The 21,937-nt window shown below is 41.3% G+C and overlaps 1 protein-coding gene across 2 annotated transcripts in view; it reads right to left on the reverse strand.

Annotated features, from left to right (window-relative positions):
- Positions 1 to 699: 699 nt before the first annotated feature.
- KIAA0930 (KIAA0930 ortholog) overlaps positions 700 to 21,937 on the reverse strand; it is a 53,890-nt gene continuing 32,652 nt past the window's right edge. Inside the window, exons 3-10 of one of the 2 annotated variants that reach the window (XM_071422282.1) lie at positions 21,824 to 21,928; positions 20,446 to 20,523; positions 15,545 to 15,646; positions 14,976 to 15,116; positions 12,733 to 12,927; positions 10,009 to 10,171; positions 7,176 to 7,331; positions 700 to 5,544 (exon numbers count right to left, since the gene is read on the reverse strand). In XM_071422282.1, the coding sequence (XP_071278383.1) occupies positions 5,504 to 5,544; positions 7,176 to 7,331; positions 10,009 to 10,171; positions 12,733 to 12,927; positions 14,976 to 15,116; positions 15,545 to 15,646; positions 20,446 to 20,523; positions 21,824 to 21,928 (981 nt within the window). In that variant the 3' untranslated portion in view covers positions 700 to 5,503. Of the gene's footprint in view, positions 5,545 to 7,175; positions 7,332 to 10,008; positions 10,172 to 12,732; positions 12,928 to 14,975; positions 15,117 to 15,544; positions 15,647 to 20,445; positions 20,524 to 21,823; positions 21,932 to 21,937 lie in introns of both variants that reach the window. The other variant, XM_071422281.1, reaches the window with a different exon arrangement.

Below are 21,937 nucleotides of genomic sequence, written 5' to 3' on the forward strand. Positions count from 1 at the left end.
GGAATTCTTTAAAATGAAATCATCAGCCCATCAACTCATGGACATAGTTGGTAACATTTGTTCAACGAGTGTTTAACTAATTTAGACAGAAAAAATCCCCTGAAGATTTCCAAAAAATCAGGTGGAGAGGGAGGACTCAGAACCTTGCATGTCTTTAAATCAAAACAGATCCCTGCCAGTACACACAATTCAAGGCAGTGTAAGCAGTGCAGATCTAAATGCAATCTCATTTTTGTGACAATGCACAAATCTGCATTGAAGTTCTTCCTGAATTAATCAGGAAGAAACCATAACAGCCATCAGTCCTCACTATTATACACTGCACAAACATAAATATGTCTACATAATCAAGTTCAGAACAAACCACGGATCAGTTCAGAAGGACTGTTCTAAAGGCAAGAACAAAAACCTTTTGTAAACCAATTCAGGACTCCACTTTTACCTTCTTCCCCCTTATCCAATGTCAAGTAGTCAGGGACTGATCATTCAGAGGTTCTGTAGCAGAAGCAGCTTTGCTCCAAGTGCAGTCAGAATGAAGAGCAATGAGGCCACTCTGCCACATGAGTTTCCATCTGGCAATGCCTTCAGGAGTGCCACAGAGCCTATTCCACCACTGGTGCCTGCCACCAGGAAGGAACACATCCAAACTCCAACACCGGCAGGCACAGTAGAGAGAAAACACCACTAACAGACTTCATGGTCATTAAAGAGGTCTGTTTATTTGCTGCAGGGTCCAACACTTTCTTCACTGCTGCCATAAGCACAGCCAACTTTATTTTTGGTGCACAACCTTCTCCTTGCTCTTTGTTCAAATGGCTCAGTACAGTGCCTGCACAATTTTCAACCCATCACCTTTTAAGCAACACCAATGATCGATGAGGCAAATAAAACCCGAACCATGCAACGTGTTAGGCTGATAAAATTAGGCTGAGAATATTTATATATTTACATAGAGAACATTCAACATTGGAACCTGCTTGCAGACTTGTATTATCTTGACCAAGTATCCAAACAGTTACATTCTGGTGTAAAATACTCTTTTGTTTAAGGTTTTGTGTAAAAGCTACTTACTTCACAATGCCTTTAACTGGATAACCGTACCTGGTTTTGACACAGAATTTCTACACACCAGCAGCACACATTTGCAGTCATACCTTGCAGAATGTGTAAGGCATTTGCAGACATCTGATTGCTGTGACCACAGGAAATCCACTTTCCAGAGCCTTTGGAAACCATGAGAGTCTTTCAAATACAAAGAGTGAATTCATATGAGAGACACTGTTCATCCAAGAACTATAAACTCATCATTTCTTGACACTGCTACATACAACACAGATAGAATTTAAGACTAATAAATTATTTTCCTAAATAAAAATTTGTTCTTAAACCCCACTGAGTAACAACAGGGCTTAGGCACTTCTGAAGATTTTATCTTACATCTGTCTTTAATATGGAAGCTTCAGACTATAAAATACAGGACAAGAAATCATCTCAAAAAGGAACAATTAGTGACTGGCAAGAAACAGGTCAATAGCCTAAGAGTGTAGTCTATTTCCCTGGATTCCACGTCCATACAGAATTTCAGTGATCACATGGGATTCTGTACATGAGGGTCTGCTGGAAGAAATCTGTCTGCAGAGCCAAGGACTTCACTGTCTACATAATGAACATACTTTGGGGAAAACATATTACTGTGAAAAGCCACCTGTGCAAACAATTCTCTTTTCTGGAAAGCACATCCTGCCCAGAAATAGAAAACTATAAAAATAGTAACAGCAATCCAGAGCCCAACATGCCCAAGCCTTATAAACAATGAAGACCAGGGGAATAAAAAGAGAAGGAACGGAGACCAACACAAACTGGATTAGCCAAGACAGCTCAAAGACTCAGAGTTTCTAAAAGCATCTTCTTTTAAAAGGAGATTTGGAATCCACCTTGTCCTGGCTGGCAGGACATAAGAGAACATAATTTCACATACATGGTGGTCTCTAAGGCAGAGCAATAATCTGCTAGCACAGAATAATTGATTTAAGAGCGTTCTTAAAAAGACAAAACAAACAACAAGCCAAAAAAAAACCCCAACCAACCAAAACAAAACAAAAATTCCCAAGCTTTTTATACTGGTTAAATCAATAGCAGTGAAAAACTTGTTATGGATTAAAAGATTCACATCCTTGTATTTGACAACAATCAATATACAACATCTATGAAGAGCTCAAGAACTCTCCAGAGGGAGTGAATGGGCAGAAGGATGGAAGGAGTTAACTGAGCAATGAGGTATGGTGGAATTCCAAAAAAGAAAGACAGCTGTTCTGCCAAGTTTCCCAGATTTGTTAACTGAGCTGCATCTTCAAACACCACCATAACTAATGAAACACACTGTGCTCCAACCATTAAGACAATGACAACCAAACAGCCTTCATGGCACTGCAGGACACGCCAGCTCCATCTGCAGCAATTACTTCAATGGCCAACAGGGGCTGAATCCACTTTACTGTAGCTTAGGAGCTACACAATTAAACCCTCTCCAAATTAATAGGGTGAGAGGTTCTTGCTAACATTCACTTTGCTTTTTTGATGTAGTGCAATAGCATGCTAAGGGTCCAGCTGTGCCATCCTGACCCAAACAGAACTTTTTGATCAAATTCCCTGTCAATCTATCCACACAAGGACAATTTTCAGGGTTTGTTTAAAAGAAGAACAAAATGTGGAATTTGATAACAAAAGTAAGAACCACTGGCTATACATAAAAAGTCCAAGACAGTTGTTTAAAGAAGGAATAACTGAGAATCTGGAACATTTTTGCTTCCAAAAAGCACTGTTGACATTCAGTAGACTTTTTGACCTCTATTTTCCATGGATGTCCATGAGGGCATACTTGTAGTCCTTTTCTACTAGAAAAGGTGAGTCATCAATACCTACAGCATATCCCACTAGCAAGATACAAGAAAGAAATTCACTTTTTTTAGGACATTACAGCCCCTCAAACACTAGACATCAAAATCCAACCACATACATGTAACAAAGCAGATGATACCTCCTGAAACACAGATGTAGGACCTAAACTGTACCTTCCATAGCACTGCTTTTACACTAATGCACTAGCTTAGAATCATTCCTCATTTGCTTTGAAATCTTACACAGCAAGATTTTCTCAGTCTTTCAAAATCACACAAAGTTAAGCCACCTAAACATAATACACAACACCAAGGGAGCATTACAAATTCTTGTCCACTGAGAAGTGTTCAGGCACCTACAGCTGAGGGTCCTATGTGGATACACTTCCTTTTTACATTGTTCCTCTGGCTGCCTGCCTGAAAGGTATCAATTGTCATGATTAGTACAAATGTGAACCCTCTCTCCCTTCCCTCTGCAGTGAACATTTGAAGGAAAACCAAGCACTGATTTGCCCAGTCCAGCAGTATGAAAGCACAGAGTGAGGAGCACATTGAGAGGCTTGTTTTCTAGCTGAGAAGTGGTTTAATCCTCAGCATGAGCAAAGAGAGAATATTTTACTGACTGATGCCAGGCCCACCACCTGCAGGGGATCTCAGGTCCCCACCCAGGCTGCCTGGCCAGTTCCTTGAGAGGGCACTTCAGCTGCTGTGTGAGGACTCCACCTCTCCCTGGGCTCAGGGAGGAAGCCTGGGGCAACCAGATTAGATGGTGGAAACACCCACACAGACCGCAGGCAACATTCCAAGGTTGCAGCATGAAAAGTGGGTGTGCTGGTAGTGACAAAGGGAACATTTTCCTAACATTTTCTTGCAACACATTTGAAGCCAACTGAAAACTGGTCAGCTGTCCCTGTCGTACACACTCATGCTGCCAGTGTAAGAAAGGCCATTGTGCTGTGCTAAGGTGACAGCTGGCCTCAAATACAGACAGACCTCCTTACCATGCTGGAGCCATCAGGTTGGGCTGAAGGGCAAATTTGGTCTGCCTTTATGCTGAAGTGGAGCTATTTCCACGGAATCTAGCCTGAGGAAAAAAAATCAGTAAGTCCTATTTGAGAGGTTAAGTCATTAGATGCTACTGTGAGAGTAACAACAAAGCACTTTGGAAAGACCAGGTACGAGGGAGACAAAGGTCCAGGCTCAGAGCACATGCCACAGCATCAGCTTTAGGTGCTCAGAGTCTGAAAAGTGACAAAAATGGCATCTTCTCTTTCCCTCTGTGCATGCACTGGAGTCTCACGTGCCCCAAGGGACACACCAGCCCTCCCACTGCTGTGGGGTCCTAAATGGACCCAAGAATGTACTGGCTCTCATCAAAATAGCCAGCCAGAGCACAGTAACCTCAGCATTCCATCATTTTGTTTTCAAATGTCAAGGACAGCAGTTTTGCTGTTTAGAGAGAGCTGGACTTCATGTGTAAACATAAGGCTGTTTTCCTGAGAGCTCCTGACAGACCTCCCACTATGCAATTTTTAGTCACTTTTCAGAACAGAATTAGGTTTCCATCTTTTATATTTCAAGAAAGCTCTCTGTGCTTCAGCATGTAACAACCAAAGATGGAAAATTCGGGCATAAAGCAGCTTCATCATGAAGCAGCTCTCATACCCTCCTTGCCTACAAAGGGTACCTCAAGGATGACTACAAACTCCCAAGTCCAGTGCATGCAGGAGGATGGGTTCCTGGTAAGGTTTTAGGCCTTTGGAGACTGATTATAGCCTCCTGTTTTTTCACTTTAGACTCAAAGTGGAATTGACTCAACTGAGAGGAAGATAAGCAGCATTAGTACTGGAGATGAACCTCAGCTTTACTATAGCAGCACATTTTAGCCTTCTTTTCACTGGCTCATTTTCTCAGCCAGCTCTTGAGGATGAAAATGTTGCTGTTCTTTGGTAGATATGGAAATCTGTCAGCAGAGTTCACCTGTCCTAACACTGACACATGAAAAATGGGAACATTTTCAGCCTCTTTTATGCTCTGACCTGACCTGCTGCACATACCAAAACAGAGATGTATCTTTCTGCTTTTCTTCCCTTAGAAGGAAGCTGCTCTCTCCCTGCTCTGATCCACACACACACACACACAGAAGCACACACACACACACACTCACAAATGGCTGATCAGACGAGGAGAGGGTATGGCCAGAGTCCATGGAGGGATGTCCAACAGCACATCATTATGAAATTCTTAGAATGTTTCTCCCAAAGAATATAAAGTTTAGCACATTCTGTACATATTGTTGGCTTCTTAGTTATAAAGTAAACACGGTAGCAAACTGTCCATAAAGTGTTGACTCAGTTTAAACGCAGCCCCTTCTTATTTCATCTTGCTGAAAGTCCTCTTCCAGTCAGAAACACTCCAGTCATGTGGGCATTCGGTGTGTGACAGCAGAGGAAGGAAGAAAGAGGCACTTTTGATCGGCTGGTATTCCTGGAGTTCCCTTTTTCCTGCGGAGGTCTCTGTTCCTGACACTAGGTGGTAGTGTTAGCACGGAAACCGCTGGGGATAGGCACTTGGCAACAAGGCTCCAAGGCAGTGCCCGCCCTCTGCTATGTCATCAGGATTGGTTTCTGCCGCACTTCCAGGATATCTGGGCATGGGAGAGAAACAGAGACACTCAGCCGACTTAAGAGGCTCCTGAGAGCAGGCACAGTACCAGGAAGAACTGGAGACATGAGCGTGGACCGTGGCACAGCCCACCAGGAATCTAAAACATGACAAGTACATGGCTTTGCCCGTTAAAATCTGAGTTAACCAGGATGCAACTGGGAGGAACTGAAAGAAAAACTGCAAATATATCCTATCATGTGGAGAGGAGAGCTGATCCACTATAATTTATACTGGGATGAAGCAAAATACATTATTCCCTGGCAATATTTTTCAGGGAAACCTGTAAGTGCCATCAACAAGAGATGCCAAGGGGTTTCCCATTCTTGAAGGGACAAATGCAACACCCCCAAGTCCATTAGGGAGACTTCTGTGGGTACAAATAATTCAACTCTTCCCTTCATGCTATAGCCCAAAGCCTACATTTCTGCACCCAAAAACCTGCTATAAAAAAACATTCATCTTTTTGGCTCCTTAATTCCATATTGTCCAAGTGGGACAAAATATGAACCTTAAAACTTCTGTTGTAATCACGGGCATCTTTCTAAATATACACAGTAAAACCAACATGGTAGGGCACTGTGCAGAAACATCTGGAAAATGGGCTGTGATGCCCTTCTCAAGGCTACACAAAAAACAAGGAACATGGGAAAAGGGAGAACACAATTAAAAGGCTGATCAAATGCCACTGCACAAAGAAGATGACATGAGCAAAAAATGATCCCCAGCTCCAGATGGCTCCAGCCACACCTCTGTAAAGAATTAAACATAGTGGAGGGCATGAAGGGCCACAGAGATAACTAAGGAACTGGATTATCTGACATTTGAGGAGAAGGTGACAGAAGTGTGATTATCCAACATGGACAGAAGGGTCAGAGTGAAATCTTATCAATAAACTCAAGACATTTTAAAAAGTACTTTGATCACTATCACTGGGATTTTAATATCTTAGTACAGGTTTCCTAACTACCCAAGAGAAATGAGCACCTTTCCCACTTCACCCTGCCCCCACATGTAATGCTCCTGCTACCTGGAAAGCCACTGGCATAAATACACTGATTACAAAAAGGCCTTGGAAATAGGGCCTATACAACATGTCAAGCTAAAACAAATGTGAGTAAGGAAAAACTGCAGATGAAAATTCTGCCTTACAGTCCAGAAATTTCATTCCCTATTTCTGTGTATCTTGATATATATCCTAATTCCCAAAACCATATGTTCAACAAATTAAGATTCAGAAAGGATGTTCAAGCTCAAAGCCAGTATTTGAGCATAGAAGCATTTGTGCCACCCTCTTGAGCAGATATTAAATGCCAGCAGAAACAATACATCTTCTGTGAATTCCAAAACGCCTGTGGTGAGAGAGTGAGTAAGCTTGGTAACTCCAGCTAACCTATTGTAAGACTATCAACACAATGATCATAAGGAGTAATTATATTTTTTGCTGAAACATTGTTCAAAATCCATCCTGAATTACAAATGACCCATTTTTTAACTGGAATCTGTAATTTCTCCTAAATTGAAATCAATTCCTATTTTTAACAGCATTACAGAGAAATACTTGTACAAATACAAGTATTTGGTAGGCTGTGCACCACGGATGTCAAAATTCACCTGTTAAAATTCGATGCAATGGCAAAGTGATGTATGTTAAGTGTGCATAGAGTAGAAAGTTTTCATCAGTCCTGTTCAGCTTCAGCCACGAGCCCACCAGCGAGCGTCCTGTTCCCGACAGGGAGCGCGAGCGCAGATTGGTCGCGTTGTGCAGATCTGCAAAGGCAGGGAGAGACAGCAAGCCTCAGGGGATTGCACTTCACTGGAACACTTCTGAAACTCAAAAAAAAAAAAGAGGAAAGCCTCCCATTCTTTGTTTAGAGACAGATCACACGCAGGACACTATCATAACTGCTTTTTAAAAACCAGGCAGACCTTGCCTAGCACAGAGTTCACCATTTGCACTGAAGCTAATAAATGGTAGCAGCAGCAGCTGAAAACAACAGACAGACAGGAGAGGGCTTGTGTTACCACACTGCACCAGCAGAACACTGACTCAGCCTTCCCTCACACACAAAATCATAGAATAGCCCTAAAATTAAGTACTTACTCATGCAGAAATTCACCTGGGTAACAAAATGGAAATTGTTTCTTTTGAAGAAAATTGCCATTTGGCAGACAGGGGGAGATTGAACACTAATACCTCAGTTTCCTGCACACCTCCATGCACACCCTGAGCCACACCTAGGACCCTTCAGCTGAGCCACTGTTCTCAGAATTAGTTTAGATGGCCCCAAACAACTTTTAAAACAAAAAGATACCGAGTCCCCTGTAGGCCAGAGGAGTTTTTCCATAGGCGCAGGTCTCTCCCACAGCCACGTGCTGGATTTTTGGAGTGCTTTTAAATCTTTGCTCTATTTCCTTGTAAAATTCAGTCCCACAGGGCTAAAATCAGATGTTGAAGTCAACAGATTGGTTCTGAACCAGAGTGATCCAAGTTCTGGGACTGAAAGCAGATTGTGAACCAAAGAGGAAAATATGTGGTGGCAGCTGCTCTAGAAAGATGCATAGCAATGTGGGAGGAAAAAAAACTGTGAAAATCTTTCTCTCCTTCCCTATACATGTGTATAGCCAAGCTGTCTATTACCTCTTCCCATGCAGGACCACTATGCCAGGAGCTCTGTGGTGATCAGGGCAGAAGGATGTGACTCTGGAAGCTGCAATAAGCACAACTCTCCTGGTGCATCATGCTTGCACACAGCAAAGCCACTGAAGTGGGCCTTGATGGGCTGTTCCTGCTCACCACAGCTCTGTCTGCACTGGGGCAACTCTGCAGCATCACTGGCTGTACCAAGGACACTGCTGATCTTTACACAAGCCACAAAGCCAAGATGCACCCAAATCTCTGCTCCTATCTCTGCATCTTCTGCATCTGGCTTTTTCATGCCAAAATAAGAGTTTCACCACTGCAGCTCCCAAGGAGCACTGGTAGGACACTCAGGTTTCTGAAATTTGTAAAAAAATAGCAATTTTACAAAATTTAGCAATTCTTTTGACTATTTCTTGTAGAAAACTAATTTTTGAATAAATCAATCTTCCTAGCATAAACTGTTAAAATATTCCTCTTTTCATTTTTGAGATGAGGATCAATAAGTTCAAAACACTAAAGAAATAATTTCTTGGTGTTTTATATGAATGCCACTAAATACCTGAAAAACCTAGAATTTGTTTACTCCCATAAATATATTAGAAGGAAAAGTATATTAAAAGAAAAAGAATTTCCATCATTATCATTGAAGACTCTAGGATCAGACCCTGCAAGACAACCCTGAGCAGGCACTGCACAACCCATGAGGGCTTCCTTTGGAACACCTCAAACTCTGTTTTATCCTGGGCAACCTCCAAAATAAAGATACCAGAAACAGGACCACATGTGGGGAAAGCTGCCCTTCTCCCCACACTACCCTGTGCCTAGTAAAATGTTCTAAAACACGTCTCATTTGAAATAACATATGCTCTGACTAGGCAAATTAGGGAAAAAGAGATGAGTGAAGGTTTTTATCTATAAATTAAATTAGCTGCCATCAGTTTAAGCTGCCACAGAATTTGCATTGAACATTGTCACTTCAGTTTGGTTTTTAATGTGCAATTCTTTATTAGCTAAGGTGGTCCAGTGCTGCTGATAGGCAATTTGTTGATAGGCAAATTGCTGATAGGCAAATTGCTGATTGGCAATTTCTTGGCTACTTTCTTTGCTACTTGTAATCCGGAAATTACCTTTGGGTTTATCTGTTAGAATGCTAACAGACATATTTGTTGACTGAATTGTTTTTAAACATATGGAAAGCAATTTGGACATGGATTTTTTGAGTTTCCTGCCTTACAAGACAGGGATATGCCTTGGATTTATATACTATATTCTGAGTCAGGCTCCACCTTGCCAGTTGTTTCCTGCTGAGTAACTAGGATTTAAAGGAAGAGTTCTACAAGGCATTAAACTATTATGCAGACAAACTCATTAAGTTTTCTCTATAAAGTTCAGAACTGATTCAAAGGCAGCTGAAGTAAATGCCTTTTCACCAGCTTTAACCAACTGTGGATCAAATCAGAATTCAAAGAACTTGCTCTTGAGAACATGCCCAACCCCACTATACCTGGAGAAGCGTCCCCAGAGACTGTGGCATCTGGGAAAGGGGAGGATTTCAGCTGCTCCAGTTTCTCTCAAATGGGTCCACACAAAATAAATTTTAATATATTCAGGACTCGTGAGCTCCAGCCTTCAAAGAGATGCTTAAGCCTATGAAAAATCTCATTTTCAGAGAGGCACTGGCTGTATGCAGAGCTCATGTTTTTCCACCCTGCAAACCTTCTTGAAAACCCTGCACTGGGATCCCTTTCCACAGCTCTGTACCCTCTCCAGACAGGTCTGTTTAGCTGTCAGTACTTCTCTCACCTCCACCATCATCATCTCTGAAGAACTCCTCGCTGTCATTTGCTGAATGGGACTTTTTCATCTCAGCAATTCGATTTCGGGGCACTTTTCTCTTGAGGGATGGGGAGAAGAAGGAGGGGCGGTTGTTTCGCTCTGGGGTTGGTGGTGTGCTGAAAGAAGTAACCTGAAAGGCAAATAAAAGAAATGCTGGAGAAAGTCTTGGCTTTCCCTCCATGTGCCACAAGGCAATCACATGTGTAAAAATCAGAATGATGGCTGGTATCTAGCTCCATTTTATCAAAGTGGCTACAGAATTTAAACTGAACAATCACCTCAAGATGCTCATCAAGGGGAAAATATTTTGATATATCACAACCCTCAACTGTAACATGAAAAATGAAAAACCTATCTCTTCAGATGATCACTTTTAGCAAGGATCTAAAGTCACTATGGCACAAAGTTAGTAATTTAGGCATCAAGAATGTCAATCTTATTTTTGCATGTCGAAAAGCAGAAGACTTAATAAGAATGTACTGTGCTGGACAGACTCAAAATGTGCATCTTCATTTCTCTGGCATGCACAAGGCAGCAGTTTCCCTACTGGGAAGGCTGTCCCATGGGATCCTTGTGGAAGGTCAATGTTCCTGGGGAGCAGGGCCACAAATTCCTGAGCCCAGCACACTGAGGGAGAAGTTAAGGTAATGTTCTCATTTATGTGGGTCGTGTTTCAATACTGGAAGGAGAAAGTGAAGCTGGGGTGCGTGCCTCAGAAGATTTGGTTGGTCCAAATGATGACAGGGATGGAACTGTCTGTGGTGAAACTCAAGTTAGAGACAAAACTATGGAGATACCCTTCCTTCAGAGCAGTAGTTGCCATTGAGTAAACTACAATTAAAGCCAAGTACACCTGTTCTGGAGAGAACTGAAACATAGTGCTGATGTACTGGCTTTGACTATTTTAATAGTTTTAAAATGAAACTGTTTTAATGGTTTCATTTAAAAGGGAAGAAAATAACTACTTTGCTAATGGATGTGAGTAACTTTGATCTTGTCCTTCTTTCTTCACTATCCCATAACCTCCCTGAGCTGGCAAATAACACTGCTCATATCTGTCCAAAGAAATGCAGAGGGAGGTGACATGGAGTGATGATGGCAGCCAAACCAGGTTGAGTGCAGAAACACAACTCATTCCATGTAGTACCTCCATCACTAATGCTAAAAAAACAAAAGAAGGGCATTGTAACACCCAACTGATCTTCTTCCCAGCACATTTAATTTCTAATTTGTGCTTGTCTCTGTATTTAATTTGGGAGTCATTTCATATCACACTGTGGGGGGAACCAGAAACAGACATATCAGCATTAAAACCATTAGCAAATCTAATTTTACATTTTCCAGCTGACACTGGAAAGCCTTGGAGACAAAAACTCATGTTGTTCCTCCAGGCCTGATTTCTTCTGGCTATATTTCTGTGGTAGAGAGCATGAACATCCAGTTAATGAGTTCTGTGCTAGTAGCTCATGTTGCCTTTTACTAAGTCAGAAACAAAACCCATACTGCCTGCATGGAGACCTGTAGAAGCTGTTCTGCAGATCTTTAAATGGTCTAGGTTAGCTGCACTACACAGAAAACCATGCTAGACTCCATCAGGTACTGACAGAGCCCAGGTCTGTGCAGTTATTTTGAAGACATGTTGCCTAACCCCCATTAACCAGGTAAAATGTCTCAATGGAAAATAAGGCTCAGGATTGAATAAAGGCCAAATCAGCATCTGTGCTCTGATTCTACTAGCATTTTACTGCACTTGCATTAAAATTAAGCATATGTATGAATATGATGCTGCATCTGGATCCATGATCTTTGCTTTAGCAATATACAGGCTTGGTGTTGGCAGCATTCCTCAGTGGCACAACCTAAAAGCACCCCTTGCTATGAGGTTTAGCAAGCAACCTATATAATACACAAATTCCACATTTCTAGGTAAATCTCACTTTGCACAGAAGTGGAATCTACTTTTTATTTCTAGAAAACAGGCAGAATCATTGGTTTCCCTGGCATCAAGATTGCTGTTGTTTCAACAAAGCACTCCTCCAGAAGTATGAATCATCCACTCATCTCTGTACTCAGCATTTGCTCAGGGGAAACTGTGTTAAAGAATGATCTCACATACTGAGCACATCCAAATTACACACAGGCAAACCTAAGGGCAGAACCTGGATGGGAGTTAAGCCCAGCTCCAGCCTGCTGTGGCATTTACATTCTCTGAAAAAATTCCTTCGCCCGGAGTTTTTCTCCTGGGAAGCTGAAAGGCAGCGAGAGAGGCCTCAGAGAGAAGGAAACAATTCTTATCTCATTTGCTTCTCCTGTGTTGTGCTCATGTGGAATGTGTTTGGAGATTGTTTACCCACAAGGTGATTGTTCCATTGGATTCAGGTGTGAGTTGTTTTGACTCATTGGCCAATCAGGGCCAAACTGTGTCAGGACTCTGGAAAGAGTCTCAAGTTTTCATTATTATCTCTTTAGCATTCTGTAAGTATCCTTTCTGTATTCTTTAGTTTAGTATAGTATTCTTTAATATAATATAGCATAATAAAGTAATAAATTAGTCTTCTGATAAGATGGAGTCAGATGCATCATTCTCTCCCCTCCTTGGTGGACTTGCTTTTACAATAGCCTGCCCTGCTGTCTTTGGAACAAAGCATGTTCATGCTTCACCTTGAGAGAGTATTTCTGTCTGCTACTTACCCTCTCATGTACTGGGGAGTCTGGATTTGAATCTTCTTCTGTCCCATACGGTGAAGTGTCCCCAGTGGAAACTCTGCTCACTGCCATCTCTGCATGTCCTTTTCCCTGTGGTCCTTTCATTCGGACAAACTCCATGTTGTTGTATTTATAAAAGCCAAAAGACATTCTCTGAGCCATCTTAGCTGCAACACTCACCTACAATGGATGGAGACAGGAAAGAACATGTAATAACAGCTCTACCACTTGAAAATAACATCTTCTGAAAGCAGTTATCTAAGAAAAAGTCAGAACCATAGTGAATAATAATTCCTAAGAAACAATTCAAGCCACAATCTGAAGTGATCCCCAAAAAGAAAGTAATTTTACGAAAACAGGTTCTGAGAAGAAACAATTCCTTCAGCCACCCAGAAGGCAGAGTTAGCAGTGGCACACTGAGAGAAAAGGTTTTAATTCAGGTCCACACACTGTGGCACATGAGAGCACAGGCAGGTGTGTGCTCAACTCAATGCAGCCTTTGCTGGGGCACTCATTTGAGTCCAAAAAGCAATAGACTGACACACGAGATTCCTCAAACCAGCAAAGCACACCCTATAATGGGGTCACTACCTTGTCCCAAGTAATTTCTGACATTCTTATGTTCCCACTGTCAAGGCCAAAAAATAAGGAACCAGCCCCATGCACAACTAAGCTGCACCGCATGGCTCACCAAGACACCCTGACAGCTTTAAATCCCCTCAACAGACACAGGGTCTCAATTTCCAGTCAGCACAACTGAACTGAAAATTGAACTGAGAACTGAAAAAAGGAACAGACTAATATGAAAATAGTCTAGGTTTTGCTAAGTGAAAATTATGCCTTAAGTTTCCAGCTTTTATCCATAAGTTTAAGTGATTTATTGCAATTTTCATCAGTTTATGAAAAGGCCAAGATGCTCATCAGCTTGTATTGTAGTGAGAATTACAGAATTCCAGAATAATTTAGGTTAGAAACAACCTTTAGGATCATTAAGTCCAATCATTAACCAAACACTGCCAAGCCTGCCACTAAATCATGTCCTTAAGTGTCACATCTGTTAAATATCTCAGGGGCTGAGATTCCCCCACTTCCCTGGGCAGCCTGTTCCAGTGTTTGACAACTCTTCCAGTAAAGGAATTTTTCCTAGTGTTCAATCTAAACCTTCCCTGAAACAACTGATATCAAATAATCTTCAAAAGCATAGACATTACTCCTGTTCTGTAAAAAAAAGGGTGAAATTTTGAGTTTTGCCTCTGGCCATGATGAAATATTTGAAGAGTTAACAATTTTATTTCATCTAACAAAATAATGTCAAGTAGCTGTGTGGTCAGTCACGACATTCCTAGGCTATGGGGTGACTTTACCAAATCAAATCTTATCTTTCCACTGCAGGGTTTTCTTTTTATGCTGTCTTCAGTGATTCTGCATTCTGACTTATTTTAATAACCCAGCTGCTGACGGTGTAAGGCCACAAGATGATGGTGGGAGAGAAACAACTTTTGTTTCATGTTCTCTCAGAAACCTGCTGGAAGAGTGTAATGGCTCACATTTGAAACAGGGAGATGGGAAATTATTCAGGAACTCTCCTGACAAGGGTAGAAACAAAGAGAGATTTAGAGACGCAGTACATATTGTGAGAATTTCTTCTGTTTGTTTCTAAAAACCTCTCAGGAGGTTCATAATAAACCATTTGAGAAGTTTATTGACTCTTGATTTCAGCACTAAATACTGAATTTGAAGGCGAAAGTGCTGGTATTTCATATCTCCGTAGAAAGCAAAGAAAGCTTCTCTCAGTGGCAATGAGACTACAGGGGTTTTTTGAATACAGCCAAGTGCAAAATACAATGAAGAAAAATACACTTTATCACAAGGTAGTTACCAGAGTTTAAAATCTCCCATGAAATCATATCTTCTCTGAACACAAATATCTATGACTTTTCAAGAAAATGAAGGGGCTCCAGGAACTGTTGTTCAGGTCCATTCCTGTGTCACACTTTTGTTTATGTATCCCTCCCTTCCCTCCTCCTGGCAAACAGCAGAGGAATATTCCCAGTCTGAATACCCTCAGTTATCTGAGCCAAAACCAGCAGCTTTCAGCTAACTTGCAAAGCCAAAAAAGACAGACTATGATGTAGCTGATCTAACAGGACAAAAAGCTGACAGCCACAAAGAAAATCTAGTCAGAGCACCACTGCTGCAAAGGACATTGTCTTTCAGAAGCTCCTTACCCTGTTGTCATAGACCTTTTTGAGTGCTTCATAGCGAATGGACCCCTGGAAAATCACCCCTTGGAAGGTGTTGCTTTTATCACTGGCCACTAGCTCCACACAGACCATTTCTCCTTCTCCCACAGTCATGTCACTGAAAACCTGCCAAAGATGCAAGATAAAACACTTTGATGCAAAGTTGTTCAAATCAAAATACATTCAGATTCCCATGGCTGTCCTGATGCCCAAGGAAGCTTCAATATAAATTGAAAAGGAGCAGAATATTCCACCCCGGCCTTTCAAAAACAGACTCCAGGCAGTGAACACAGCAAATCACTTGTTGAGATGAGCAGCTCTCACATCAGCCTGTCATGCTTTAGCCCATCATCAACACCGATGCCAAAATCCAGCTTTAAGATCAGATTTCAAACATTAAAGAGAGAGGAAAATTAAATAAAAATAAAATAAGATCTAGCAGAAAATAACCCTCAACTGGCCAAAAACATTTGATCAAAAGGTACAAGAAAAGAGCTAATCAGGACATAAGACTGGAATGGGATAAAGCTTTGTTGCTGCAACAAGGAACTCACCTCCTCAAAACTGTCAATCATGAAGAATATATTGGGGTAGCTGATCTTTGACTCCTCTCCTTTGCTGTCCATCGGGTGTTTGCTTGGAGAGGCAAACACTTGCTGAGAAAGATGCAGAAGGAGATGTCACTTCTCAGTTAAATGTGCTTGTAACAGACACATCAAACACAAGACAAGTAATTACAAAAGTATTTTACAAGGCAAGTAATTACCTCAGGCTGGCACTGCTCACTTACACTAGAGATGCTGGGGATCCTGCAAGCATGGCTGAGCTGGTTTCTGACTAAAGCCAGATTTGCAATAATGGCACTCGAGAAATCCTTTCACATACAAGTAATTAAAAACTCATTGCTTCATAATAAATGTCCCTGTGTGTACCTGACCTCTCACCATGGTACTTTGTCATCACCACTTTCAGGTGCCTTTAAGTTGCTGCAATGCACTGCAAAGTAAAATGAAAGTGCAAGAAAGTCACCACGAAGCAGCTGACCCAACACCTTTACTTTAATTTGTTGTTGTTTACTTAGTACCACACTGAGATCAACCTCCCTCAGTAAGGGCAGTGTGGCTGTCCTGGGGTGATTCATAATGTTATTTTATTCCACATCTATCTGCACCCTAAACCTGTTACTGTATCTTTCTGACTCTACAGCTGCAGACCTTGTGTGTGTGGGGTGCTATCGTGGGCATTTTTGAAATTGGTGTGGAGGCAGGTCCCAGGCTCTTGGCTGTGTAGTATTCACATCACAGGCTACTTGGTCTTTGTTCAGGCAAACAATTTCATTCCTGTTTTTCATTCTGTCTTCATTTTCGTTTGTTTTTTTTTTTTCTTGTCTAGGGGAAACTGCAGATAGCGACACTGGAGGCAAATTCCACAGGTGCCCACCTATAGCAGCCTTCACTCCAGTCCCAGCCATGCCAGGAGAGAAGACTGTGGAGAATCTCTCTCTTTGTGGCAGCTTTGTGTTTGCAACTGTAGCTACTTGTAGAAATTGCATTTTGCAACTAGAAAATCTTCCAAGTGAACTTTGAGAACTCTCCCTGTAGTGACAAAAGAAGTGTGCGAGTTCGGGGGCCAGGCCATGCTGTGCCATGGCAGGAGAGAAGACTGTGGAGAATGGAGAATCTCTCTCTCTTTGTGGCAGCTTTGGGTTTGCAAATGTAGCTACTTGTAGAAATTGCATTTTGCAACAAGAAACTATTAGAAGTGAACTTTGAGAATTCTCCCTGCAGTGACAAAAAAAGCCAGGGAGTTCAGGAGGGCCAGGCCATCCTGTGCCAGTGCCGACAGGCTGGTCCTTTCCCTCACCCCACAGCCGGGTGCAGAGCCCACGAGCAGCAGGAGGAAGGCAGGGGTTGTCACTGTCAAAAATAGTTAGAAACTGTTGTGAAATAGTTAATAATTGTTAAGCATGTGCTGTTAAAAAGTCTGGTTGTTATATTGTGAAAGGGTAGTTATAAGAAATACAGTATTCAACATACTGTATTGCACCTAAGTAAAGTGCACCACCCCCTCAAGCAAAAATGAGCCAGCCTGGACAGAACTGTGAAGGGCCAATCAAGCGCCTTAAATCTTCATGCAAATGAAGGATCCCAACAGAAACCAATCCAAAGGGACAAAAAACAGGATAAAAAGGGGGCATCTGGGTTGGTGAGACTGTGGAACATTGGGAACATCCCTGCTCAAGAAGGAAAGAAGATCCAGCGCCGGCTCTGCAGCATCCTCGCCCGGCAGGAACGCTCCTGCTCGACCCGCAGGCCCTCCAAACTTTAGGCTTTATAATAAAAGCTGAAATCACTTTAGTTCCGGGAGTGTGCTCCTGTTTACGACCCCACCATCTTGTCCCTTTATTTCTGGGACACACGGTCACCTGGGAGGTGCCATCTTCCCTTGGCCACATGGCTGCCTCCTGCATGCACCATTTTGGGAACAGGCATTTTTGGCATTTTGGGGCTCTCTTTGCTCCCATGGGATTTTGAGTTACAGCAGTTTGGTATCTAGCAGTTATTTACTTTTTCCCCCTGACTGTTGGTGTCTGTTTCATAAAAAAATGTTATTTTTTCACTTAAACCTATTAGTATTTCATTCCTTATTAAGGGAAAAGAATTGGTTGGAACCAAGGGGAAGTTTACTCATTTCAGAGTGCCCACCTCTTTTTAGACTGTCTCAAACTGTTGGAAATTATACCAAGTTTAATTTTTTTAACGTAACTTTAGTCAGGGGTTTTGTTTGCCTTTGCCCTGGGACAGGGGGGAAGGGAATTGAATTCAGGGGACTGGTTCATCACTCCATTATGAACTTAACTCTCAACAGAGTGGGAAGATACACAAAAGATAACAACCATTAACCAACATCAACTCCAAACATCAACCCTGGCGGGAGACACCTGGTCTGGGAAAAGAGAGATAAGAGAATGAAGAATGAGAACCTAATTAACATCTGAGGGGAAGAGATTGATAACCAATAGGGAACCAATTACTAAGAACTGTGTAATGCGTGACCAATAACATTGATCCAAATAATTTCTATGGGTTTTGACTGTATAAGTATGTGAAAAGTCTAGTAAAAATTATGCATGATGGAATTATTTTCTCTGCACAATCCAGGCAATGGGTGGGTGAAATGAATTCTGTTGCACATCCTGGCCAGAATAAAATAATGCTTTGATTCTCTAACACTAAAAAGATTTTTGAAGAGTTTTTGCTTTTCCCGTAGTTTCAGTGACAAAACCAAGACAATGGCTCACAGAAGGATTTGGTTTCTCATCTGCATCTTGTGTTTTTATTTCTTTCCCTATCACTATGCTTTCTCTTGCACGTTTCTCCCTCCCAAGCAGTTCCTGAACTCCTTTAGTGACTTTGTTTGTGACTTTATTTAAACAGACAAAGGCTTTAGATTTTATCATTCCAAAAAGATTAATGAGTACATAAGGAGGGAGAAGGAATTCATACCAAGCAGATTTCTTTGCTTCCACATCTGTTTACAAACAAAGCCTTGAATTAAAGAAACCTGTCAAATCTTAGCCCACTATAAACATGCCAAAAGCTATGGATCTGACCAGGCTGTCAAGTTCATGACATTCTTGCTACAAACCATTCAACACAAAACATAATTAAGGATATTAGATAATTATCAGAGGATTGCTTTTATTTATTTGCACTTATGCAGCCTTTATGATGTTGAATAGAATTAAAAAGAAAGGTTTAAGACCAGAAACATCATTAGAAAGCAGACTCCTCAAAAATGCTACCTGCACAATGCCTGAAACAAGGGCCTTTTCCAGGCATTCTTGCTCTCAAACCAGCTGATGAACAACAAAACACCCTCCCAAATTCATCTCCAGTCAGGCACACCTGAGGAAAATATAGTTTATGGAGATCCTATTGTCAAGCCAGCAGTTTGCAAAATAAAGTCAGCCTTTTTCATACTGGCTTCATGCCACAGGCACTCACTTGGGTGAGCAGAGTAAATTTGTCATAGGTCTCAAGTAGGACAGCAAATCTTAGGCCATCAACATCTGGCTGCATATGGGCAGGAGAAGACACATTTTCTAAAGCAAGAACCATCAGAGCAGAAATGCAGATTCAAACCAGCTGGATTTTCTTCATTCAAAACCAACAGCCACAATAGTGGACGTGACAATGAAATGCCCAACTGCAAACATGCTTTCACTGCATATGGAATAGCCTTTGCCTCTCTATGGATCAACACAATGATGTTGAAATATTTCTGGTATGTACTGGTAAGTTTATGTGGAAAAGGGAAGACAACAATACATAAGCAGTTCCACAGTAGGAGAGTCTAGAAAGGAGGAACAAAAAACTTCCTCTTCATTCTAAATGCTGCTCACATGCAATAAGGGCATATCCCTCATCTTCTCCTTCCTAGTTTTCAAATTTGCAAATAATATTTACAGATTTTTTCTCAAAAACATTTGCAGAAGTTAACTTGTGGTGAAATTTGGACTAGCCAACAGAGAAAAAAGCAATGAGAAATAACAGGCTTAAATCAGCAGTGCAAAGTGTCATCTCAAGAGCCTCTAAAGAAAAAAACTATGTGTAATCAATGTAAATCACAGAGACAATAATCAGCATTGCTAGTTCTGTTTGTAGGCAAAGCAAAAGCTCTTTTAAAGTGGTTAAACATAATTAAAAACTAAAGAGCATTGGATTATTTAAGTAAAGCCACACAAGCAGCTGCATGAAGTAAGGGAATGGAAAGCCTGGGAGAAACAGCCATTTAAATGCAACAGGAGCCTTTTAAAAGAAGAATTTCTGCTAGCTAGCAGTTGTTGTTGGAAAGTCTACATTGCAAATTGAAATTGAGTGGGGAAGCCTCAGGTTTCTTGTTCTTATCCCAATTATGCTTGTTATTCAGTCTCTTCCACTATGCTAAATCCTGGATTAACTGCACACAAAAGATAAAAGCCTATGGAAGGAATAGCAGTTTAAGAGACGAAAAATCTTGTAAAATAATAAAAAACCAAACTGGTAACCAGTGAATTGCCTGCCATTTAGCAGCTCTACATTAGAAACTTACCCTGAAGGCTCCTCATATTCCAGATCTCATACAATTTCAGATTTAGTCTCAGACTGGGGAACAGTTGGGCATCATATTCCTTCCTCCCCCTGCCACCTTCCCTAAATCCAGCAGGCAAAGATACATACCCTGAAGCATGCAGGGGTCTTCACATTCTTTGAGAGAGGCTATAAAGGACATTTAGATCTCAAATCTAGACAACTATCAAGAAATATCACTATACAAAGACTTGAGATGCTTCAGGAGGATGAATCTGTCAGACCAAGCCTGAGAACCACTGCCCCAGTTTTGGAGCAGTTTTTAGGATTAGGTAATACTGGATACCAACCTCTGATCCAAAGCAAGAAAAGGAGAAGCTCACCTGAGATTTCTTTTTGTGAATATGAATATCTCCTCCATCAGAGCGTGTGCACACAGCACAGGTCACCACATAATCCAGCTGGAACAGGGCACCAGACGGAGAAATTAACATTTAGAGTTGGGAAAACAAAATATTCATGTGCATGAAGCAGAACACATTCTGTCTCATTTTTTAGCTGTCTGTCTAAAAACTAAGGTATTTTGGTGTTGCCATTTTCTTTACTCTCTTTACTACACTGAACCATCTACCATTTTTTTATTATTTTCATAATAAAGTATTAATTTTTTTTCACTTAAACCTATTAGTATTTCATTCCTTATTTGGGGAAAGGAATTGGTAGGAACCAAGGGGTTTGGAACCAATTGGTTGGAACCTGTGTTTGTTCATTAACTCAGTGACACCTAAATCTCTTGTACAGCTGCTTGTTGAAATGCACAACTGATGGGAAAGTCCTGCCAATATTGTTTACCACGAGCTTAATTTCAGCTGGTGGAATAAGCAGCACACACACACCCACAAACCCCTAAGCACACTTTAGGATAGAAATGGAAAAGATTTCCTCCCTTTGAACAGGAGAAAGAGACACTAATGAACAGCAGTGACATGTTAGAGAGGTCAGAAAACACTAGCACAGCCTTCCAAACAACCTGAAAAAACTTATACGGAGCAAGTGCAATAGCTCCGGATAGCAGAACCCAGCTGTAGTAACATCTCTGAATTCTGACTGTGGCAAATGTATCCTGGTTTTATTGAGCATCAAATAAAGGCAAAAATCTGCTCTCTGCAGAGAAGTTCTGCAAAGAGACTTCTGGGAGGAAGGAGAGAGAATGAAAACAATTCATTTTCAAGGATGTGTGCCTGCACCAACAATTTCCCATTCTGAGATCATAATGAGCAAAACCTTTAAGGGATCTCAAATGATTACAGTCATATTCAGCTTTCCTGAACCATAATGTACACAAAGAATAACCAAACAACCTATAAGTCAATTAAAGAAATAATTAGTTCTAGCTTCATGTTTCTACCCCCAAATGTTTTATCAAAGTTCTGCTGTGAAGAGCAGTAACCCCTCAGCATAATTATGACATTGCATTTACACTCTTCTCTCTTAGCTGCACCAGTGAACTCTAATGGAAATGCTGCTTATCTAAGTCTCGTTCATTCTCAAAAAACATTAAACTGGATGAAGCCTTCCTTTTGCAAAACTTTGTTACAGAGCATAAAACTCAGCCTAACTTCACTGCATACAGTCAAAAGTTTTTTGTAGAAAGCTTTTAGGACTCTGTTGAAAAATCATGAACTTCTCAGTTTAGGTTCATTTAGATTCTGAAATGCCAAACTGCATAAATAGTGCAAATTGGATAAACATCCCTGTTACCTTCTGCAGGATGAGGTTCAAGTAGACACTCTCTTCCCAGTCAATGTCAGGGTCTCCCAGGCCAGGAAGCTTCTTAGAATCTCGGCGGTAAACTTCAACTTCAACCTGCTAAGA

The sequence above is a fragment of the Agelaius tricolor genome, unplaced genomic scaffold (assembly GCF_023055355.1).
Source record: "Agelaius tricolor isolate 1412-34295 unplaced genomic scaffold, bAgeTri1.0.p SCAF_3, whole genome shotgun sequence".
NCBI classification, from domain to species: Eukaryota; Metazoa; Chordata; class Aves; order Passeriformes; family Icteridae; genus Agelaius; species Agelaius tricolor.